The following is an 8476-nucleotide window of genomic DNA, read 5'->3' as shown; positions in this document are numbered from 1 at the left end:
TTATTCCAGCACTGGAATATTTGAAAGAAGAACTGAATATGTATTATAAGGATCTAGATATCACTTTGACAGTAAAAATCATGATATATGTGATAATGATTTATATGATAAAAGTAATAGTATTTTTTGCATTAACAATAACTTGTCATATGTGATTGTTAAAATGCTTGAATATACTATGTAAAAGTCCAAATATAAGTATTGCTTTAAGAATTTTACTGACATTTTCAATAAAAGTGTTACTGCTTTAGTAGAATGAAGTTCCTTCAAATTGAAATTAATAAAAAAAAAAAAACTATTGGGGCGCCTAGGTGGCTCAGTTGGTTAAAAGTCTGACTCTTGATTTCAGCTCAGGTCATGATCTCAGGGTCATGAGATCGAGCCCCACGTCAGGCATCCAGCCTGCTTAAGATTCTCTCTCTCCCTCTCCCCCTCCTCACCACTCGCTCTTTCTCTCTCAAAACAAACAAAAAGAAACCATTTGGCATTACCATCAATAGAACATAAAGTTATGTGAAAATCTTGATTATAACAGTGATTTTTCTGAAATAAAAGACAAGAAAAGTAGGGGCGCCTGGGTGGCACAGCGGTTAAGCGTCTGCCTTCGGCTCAGGGCGTGATCCCGGCGTTGTGGGATCGAGCCCCACATTAGGCTCCTCCACTATGAGCCTGCTTCTTCCTCTCCCACTCCCCCTGCTTGTGTTCCCTCTCTCGCTGGCTGTCTCTATCTCTGTCGAATAAATAAATAAAATCTTTAAAAAAAAAAAGACAAGAAAGTAAGTCTTATGAATATGTATTATAAGTTATGAATTATAAATGCCTTTATTACTCACCTGTGCATTGCTGGTCCATCAGTACATGAGCAAGCATAATTAATTTGGTTGCCTTTGATATTTTGCCAAATTTTATTCATACCTAAATATAACTTTACACATAACTGAAAATTTGTCATCATAAAGGTATTTGTAAGGTAGAGGGTTAGAACATTTTTATTTAACAATTTGTCATTTGACTTACACCTGTAAACATGTAGACACATGAGATGTGGGCCTTCATTGGTATGCTTGCCCAGGGCTCTCTGTTAGGGCCAAGTCTGCCTTCAGCCTAATGGTGGTAGTGGCTATCTGCTGTCATCTTCCTGTTGTCTGCTAGGTTTCTTGGTTCTTCCACCACTCTTTCATTTTGAACAGATAGGCAGATACATGTATGTTTTTCTTATATCCCCTTCTTTTTAAAAATTTATAAGATTTTATTATTTTTGGTGGGGGAGGGGCAGAGGGAAAGGAAGAGAGAGAATCCATGCTGGGCATGGAGTCTGACGTGGGGCTTGGTCTCACAACACTGAGATCATGACCTGAGCTGAAGTCAAGAGCTGGACTCTTAACCAAATGAGCCACCCGGGCACCCCAGGATTTTATTTTTAAGTGATCTCTGCACCCAGCGTGGGGCCTGAACCCACAACTCTGAGATCAAGAGTCTCACACTCCACCAACTGTGCCAGCCAGGTGCCCCTGTTCTCTTCTTTGTTACATGAAAGATAGAGTTATGGATTGAACAGTGTCCTCCTCCCTGCCCCCCCGAATATATGTTGAAATTCTAACCCCTGTGACCTCAAAATGTACCTTTAATTAGAAATAGTGTCATTGTAGATGTAATTGATTAAAATGAGGTCATGCTGGAACAGGGTAGGCTTATAATCCAGTGTGACTGGTGTCCTTGTAGGAAGACAGAAATTTGACAACAGAGGAAAGACAATGTGAGAAAAGACAGTCATGTGATAACAGATGCAGAAATTGGAATGAAGCATCGATAAGCCAAGGAATGTCAAGGATTTCTAGCAGATACTTGAAGGCAAGGAAGGATTTCCCCCTACGTGTTTCAGTGGGAGCATGATCCTGCCAACACTTTGATGTTGGATTCCCAGTCTCTAGAACTGTCTGACAATAAATTTCTGACATTTTAAGACACCTAATTTGTGGTGTTTTGTCATAGAAGCCCTAGGATGTGGGCAGCATACTAAAGATGCTCTTTGCCCCTCGTGCCAGTGTTTCTACAGGCTGGGTACCTAGAAGTAGATCTGCTGGGTCATAACAAACCTAGTTTTCATCTTAACAGCTACTGCAAACTGTCCTCCAGAGTGGCTGTATCTCTTTATGCTCCTACCAGCAGTGCATGAGAGCATGTCTCCTTATGTGCTGGCCAACGCTTGACATTAACAGACATGTAAAAACTTTTGTCCATCTGATGGGCAAAAGAGAAGTATTGGCAAAAAATTGTATTCTCTGATTACTAGTGAGGTTGAGTGTTTTTTTTTTCATATGTTAATTTTCCAATGGAATTTTTTCTTCTGTAAATTTTCTTTTTATGACCTTTGATCATTTTTTTCTGTTGGGTTATTTGTTTTATTCCTACTAGTTTGGAATACTTCTTTATGCAGGAGATGATCTTCTTTATAAACCATTCCTAGTTTAGGAAGAGGTTTTAAATATCAAGAATGTTTGTTAGCTTTAATTGGTTGTCTTTTCAGCTTCTGGTGAGATGATCAAATGATATTTATTTGACCTACTGATATGTGGCACCTGTAATTATAAGAACTGTAAAAAGCAGAGTAGTTAAATATTTTATGGGCAAGAGGAATGATGCCAATGTGGGGACTTTTCAAAACATGTTTAGAGGGCTGCCTGGTTAGAATGGAGGGGGTGTCAAAGGGAGTGTGATGGTCAGCTTTGGAAAATGGGCTGAAGCCTTTGTGAAACCTTGTAAGAGGGTAAAGAGTTTGAGCTTTACTGTACAGGCAAGATGAAATTACTGTAGAATTTTGGGTAAAGGATAACTGTAGAATATAAGAAGATTAACATGGTGTTGTGGTAGAGGAAGAAGAAAATAAAGCAAGGAGAAGACTTGGATGCCCAGGGGTGAGATGAAAATGCTCTAATGACCCGAGGGTCTAATGACCCTAAAGAGGGAGAAAATAAGGAAAGTCCCTAACAAACCAATGTGGCTCTGTGATGAGTTGAGATGTGGAAAGAAGCATAAATACTAGCATATTACACACTTGGGGGACTGTCAGGAGGGCTAAAGTAGAAGATAACTCTTGGGTTTCAAGTAATGTCCTAGTTGTGCAACGTTAGTTAGGAAAACAGGAATAAGAATATATAGGGGGCGTTTTCTCTGAGCAAATGGTGGCATATTGATAGATGGTAAAGAGAAAACACACCTCATCAATTTTTATTTTGCTTCTAATAGACAATGTCAAGGAGAGTGATTTCAGACTAAAGGTAGGGTGTAGGGTAGAACAAATATGATAACTGAAGACAGTTCCCAATGGGTGAAGAGAGTATAGGAAAGCATCTAGCTGCTCTGGGTGAACGGTACCCCAGGAAACAGAGAGAACTTTTAATGATATCTCTGCATCTCTGTTGTTGGCCTTGGAGAAACCTTGGAGAATGTGAACATCAGTTAGACAAAAGAGCGAGGTTGTACGTAAGCAAATGAAATTCCAAGTTTCAAAAATGTGGATCTCAGAAACTGCAAACCGATGATCTTAGTGTCATTTTGGGGCAAGATCCCAGGGTAGCATTCAAAAGGGATGAGATGTAGAAGAGATCCTAGAAGAGAAAGTGAGGATTATTAGAACTTTACATGGGTCGTGTGAAAACATGACTGACCGCGTGACTGTGTTTTTATCGGTTGACTTGACTGTTAGCTCAAGGAGCACTGCTGGATACAAGACACACTAATAATCAGGAAGAATCAGAAACCCAGGAGCAGCAAGCTCAAGGAGGAAATAAACAAGGGGTATTTAGCCTGGAAGGAAGAAGGCTTAGGGAGAACATGATGGCCAAGGTGAAGTATGAGAAGGATCATTATATGGGAGAGGAATCAGGGACCTGTGGGTAGGATTACAGGGATCTAGGATAACACTCAACGTCAGGAAGGATTGCATAACCGTTTACACCATCTGACAGTGGAACAGGGTGCTGGCCAAGAGAGTGATTTCGCTATCACTGCAAGTGTGCAAGTAGAAGCTGGCCAATTACTTTTGGGGACATGTTCTAGGAGAGATTCATGCATTGTTGTGTGGTTGACTCTAAAGTCCCTTCCAATTTTGAGACTCTATGATCCTAGAACAGTGCAGGTTCACATCGGAAGGACTAGGGTGGAGATAGTGATGCCATAGGTAACAGGGTAGGAGGAACTAGAAGACAGAGGGAAGAAACATAGATCATTCAATTAAGAAAAGAAGGTCATGTAGTTACACAGTCTAGAGGAAGAATCCACCATCTTTTTAGCTCCAAAGACCAGGATCTTCCCCAAATGGAGTGGGGCTGTCCAGGAAAACTGCATTTCAAAGGAGGCCTCAAATGAATGTCTTTAAAAGGCTTTTGGGATGTCACCAAGGCAAATATTTCAAAACAGAATTTTAACGATGTTTAGAAAAGAGGAGGACAGTGTGCCATTTAGGTCCCTTCCCCCAGCGGAGCCCTGAAATCACTGGACTGCTGAAGAGGACCATGGGATGAGGGGAAAGGCACATCCTTAGACGCAGGCCTAAGGCACAGGCAAGGAGAAAAAGTTAAAAAGGAAAAAGAAGAAAGGGACTCAATAATGGAAGAGGGAGGACATATAGGGATAAAATGAACGTGTTCCTTTATTGCCAATTGAGTAACTGCCTGGGCTTCCAGGGGTGTCCAAGGCACCTCTTGCAGCTGGTTCTCAGGGGAGGGCAGAGCTGGGAATCAGGAGAGTGAGGCTCTAATGCTGGATGGGCCCCAACTTGCAGAGTGACCTTGTAGGTATCATTTCACCTTTCTGCCTCCTCCCTATGGTCAAACACAGACATCCTGTTAGCCTAAAAGTGCTCTGGGCTTTACAGAATAAAATAGCTCCGGAAATTTCAGACATCGTCTGCATGGGTGCAAAGTGTTCGGCTTGTTTCCACATTTTCACGGTTGGGGGAGAGGGAACTGGTGGGAGGAGGGTAGAAAAGAAGGTGAGAAGACATTGTGGCCAAGTCTCTTGGCTCCACCTCGTTCCCCTAGGGAACCCAGGGGACGAGGAGCTGGCAAACGGCACGTGCCCACAGCCTCTCCACCAGCCAGGCACCCAAGAACTAAGCAGACATCCTCAGGCTCTGCTGTCCCTTTCAGCAAATCCCATTGCCGCATCCAGGGACGGAAAGCGAGGCACGCCCCTCCCCCACTAGATGGCACTGAAACGCCTCGTTCCAGATTTTCAAACTGCAGGGAGGATGAAAAAAGACAAAAAGAATATGGTGGAGGTGCGCTCTTGGCTCGCAGGCCCCGTTGTGCAAAGCAGGGTACCGGACACTCTTTTTCCCCGGCGCAGCTCTTTCCCCGGCATTGCGGGCCACTGGCTTTGGAGTGCGCCTGCAAGTGAGGGGCGAGCATTAGAGAGAAAAATCCAGGCTTTCAACCTGGGAGGGAGGCTCCCAGCCTTTGCGGCGCTGTCTCACGTGAGCCGGGCGGGGCGGGGGGGGGGTTCTGGGATGAAGTGGGGCTCTCTTGCGGCCCACCCGCTCAAGGTCTGGTGTCCCTCACTGCCTCCCAGAGCCCCCGCTGAGCCAAAATCCAGCTGGCACCCAGATGAGGACAAATCCCGCGCCGAGGTTTCATTTAACCCCACCTCCCCTTCTCAAAGAGCGAGCCCCGGGGCGTTTTCAAAATATCTATTAAGCACCCCCCCTCCACACCCATTAACATTCTCTTCCAATGGCCTTGAAAGGATCAATCAATTTCCTTTTTTCCTTCCTGCTGGGGAGGGAGGGAGGTGGAGGCAGGTGTGTGTCGGGGTGTGGGGCGCTGGCGTGGGGCTAGACTGGGGTTGGCCGTGGCAACCCCGCCGACGCCCTCGGCCCCAGGGGGAAACGCCTGTAGCTAGCAAGGTAGCGCCTGTGGCTTTCTGGGGGAAAACAAAGATCAAATGTGATCCAGGATACCAGCGACCAAAACTGGGGACGCAGGGAACTTACTCAGCCCCTCCGGATGTCTACTCCGCAATAAGCAGCCTTTAAAGAACTGTGGTCGATTTGAGGGGAATTTTCCACCACTGAAAAGAGATAAATAGGAGATGGAGGCAACATCCCTAAATTTATAATAATGCGTGTAAACATGCTACATACCACATATATGTATATGTGCATAAATATGGATGTGGTTGGGTACATACCTATCTAGACACCATTCACTTGCCTGGTGAAAGACTAAGGCTTAGACATTTCGTGCCTGGGAAATGGTGCAGTTTATCTTTAAGGATGCTAGAAAAATAAGAGATGAGGCTCACGTTGCACGGATGACATCACTAGCTTTTGGCTGCGCGCTCCGTGTTCTCGTCTGTGGGTTTTAGCCAAGGCTGCAGCGCCCGGCGCCCGAGCGAGCGAGCGCGGCAGCGGCTTCCTCCGGCGCTCGCAGCCGGGCGATGCGATTTCCCGAGCACCCCGGGCGCAGCCTGGGCTCTCGCTCCCTAGCACCGGCCCGGCCTGCGAGGCCCCGGAGCCGCCGCGGCTAGAGGAGGAGGCAGGGAAGGGAAGCCCAGCGACCCAGCCTCCCTCCCCCACCCTCGCCCCATTCACCTCGGCGGCCACCGCGCGCCAGGAGCCTGATCGTGGGACGCCGAGACCGGGACTGGATTCTCTGCACGCTGCCGAGTGAGCCGGCGCCTCGGCTCCTGGGTGGGCTGCGAAGAAAATGGTGCAGTCTGAGAGCGGTTGACCCCAGCTGGGCACAGCATACAGCTCTACAGTGCCGGGCTCGGGTGGCGGGAGAAGGGGGCGGATTGTTTTGAAGGGCCGGGGCCGCTGTTTTCCTCGGTGCCTGCAGCATTTTCTTTGCACCTGGGCAGCACGTTCCCGGGGCTACTTGGGAGCCAGATGAAGTGAGGCAGAGGCGTCGCGGGAGAGGCGGGTCTGGAACCTGTCGGGTGGATACTCAGGAAGAAGAGGGCGCTGGGGAGATCGGCATGACGCCCCGGGGGCTGGCTGCCCGGCTGGTGGTGAGCCCCGATCGCGCGACCTGTCCATGGTGTTGAAGGCACCGCGAGCCGAGCTCCGCGCGCCCCGCCGGGTGCACCCTCCTCTGCGCAGCCTGCCCCTCGTGTCAGCCAGCTGCCGCCCAGTCCTCTCCAACCCCCGGCCAAGGCTCGTCCCGTAACGCCGTCCGAGTGACCGCGCCGTCGGCCCGAGGGGCCTCCTGAATGGCGAGGCCAGACGCAGACGACCCGGGAACCCGCGCGGAAAGGTCGGTTGCGACCGTGCGCCCACGGGGAGCCCGCCTCTGAGCACAGCGCGCTGGCCAGACAGAGCACGGGACGGACCTGCTGGTGACCAGAGGACGGAGATTTTTAAAAGACCCGACCCAGAGAGGAAGAACATTTCGTCGCTTGCAGACCGGAAGGGGGAGAGTCGCTAAGTGGGAGACCCACGAGGGACTCAGGGCAGCCGGCCCTGGCATCTGGAGGTTTCCTTCGCTGGCCGGCCGCACCGCGGGTGCTGGAGTTCATTCGGTCGTCGTGCAGCTCCTCGTGATAGCCCCCACCCCCTCACTCCAAGAAAAAGCCAGGCGAGTGGGTCCCGTCGCTACCCTGCACAAAGAAAGCCCGGCAGCTCCACTGCAGCCGAGGGCACTCGGTGTTTAGTTTCTGGTCCCAGGGCAGCGGCGCCCGAAGCCCGGCTGCGTGCGGACGCGGCCGGTTCGGGGCAGTCGCTTCCTGCGGGGCAGGGAGGGGACGGGAGGCGGTCTTGTCCGCTCGCCGCCGCCCCGAGGCTGCACCTGCCCCGGAGGATGCCCAGGAGCCCGCCCGAGTCTCCCCGAATCAGAACTTTTTAGGCTGCCCGCCCCCATCCCCGCAGTCCCTGGGCCGCGCACCGGCAGGCGGGGGCGAGGGGGCGCCGCCGCGCGAGTCCCCCTCCGGTCCCCCTCCCCCTTGGCTCGGCCGCCCGCCGCTTTGTTCCGGGCGCGCGGAGGGAAGGCGAGGCTGCGGCGGATCATGCCCATGGTGTAGCCGCCAAGCGGAGGCATGGCTGCCGGAAGGTTACTGCTCTATACGGGCCTCTCGCTAGCGCTCTGCGCCCTCGGCATGCTGGCTGTGGCCATCTGCTCAGACCACTGGTACGAGACGGACGCCAGGAAGCACAGGGACAGGTGCAAGGCCTTCAACACCCGCCGGGTCGACCCCGGCTTCATTTACAACAACAACAACAACTTGCCGCTCCGGGCGAGCCGCTCGCGCCTGGACCGCTGGGAGGGCAAACTCCTCCGGGCCCGGAATCGCCGGCAGCTCTTCGCCATGAGCCCGGTTGACGAGTGCAGCCGGCAGTACAACTCCACCAACATGGGCCTCTGGAGGAAGTGCCACCGGCAGGGCTTCGACCCCGAGATCGCAGCCCTCATTCGGAAAGGTAAGCGTGAGGCGCGAGGCGTGGCGCTGCGGACAGCCCGGCGCCTCCTAGGCCCGGCCA

The 8476-nt window shown here is 50.5% G+C and overlaps 1 protein-coding gene across 1 annotated transcript in view; it reads left to right on the top strand.

The window, feature by feature from the left end:
* Positions 1-8034: 8034 nt before the first annotated feature.
* TMEM178B (transmembrane protein 178B) overlaps positions 8035-8476 on the top strand; it is a 323401-nt gene continuing 322959 nt past the window's right edge. Inside the window, exon 1 of the mRNA XM_008697336.2 lies at positions 8035-8416. Coding sequence (XP_008695558.2) covers positions 8035-8416 — 382 coding nt within the window. The remainder of the gene's footprint in view (positions 8417-8476) is intronic.

Source organism: Ursus maritimus, unplaced genomic scaffold (genome assembly GCF_017311325.1).
Source record: "Ursus maritimus isolate PB19 unplaced genomic scaffold, ASM1731132v1 scaffold_3, whole genome shotgun sequence".
Lineage (NCBI taxonomy): Eukaryota > Metazoa > Chordata > Mammalia > Carnivora > Ursidae > Ursus > Ursus maritimus.
The sequence above is the reverse complement of the archived record's forward strand: the minus strand, read 5'-3'. Positions and strand labels throughout refer to the sequence as shown.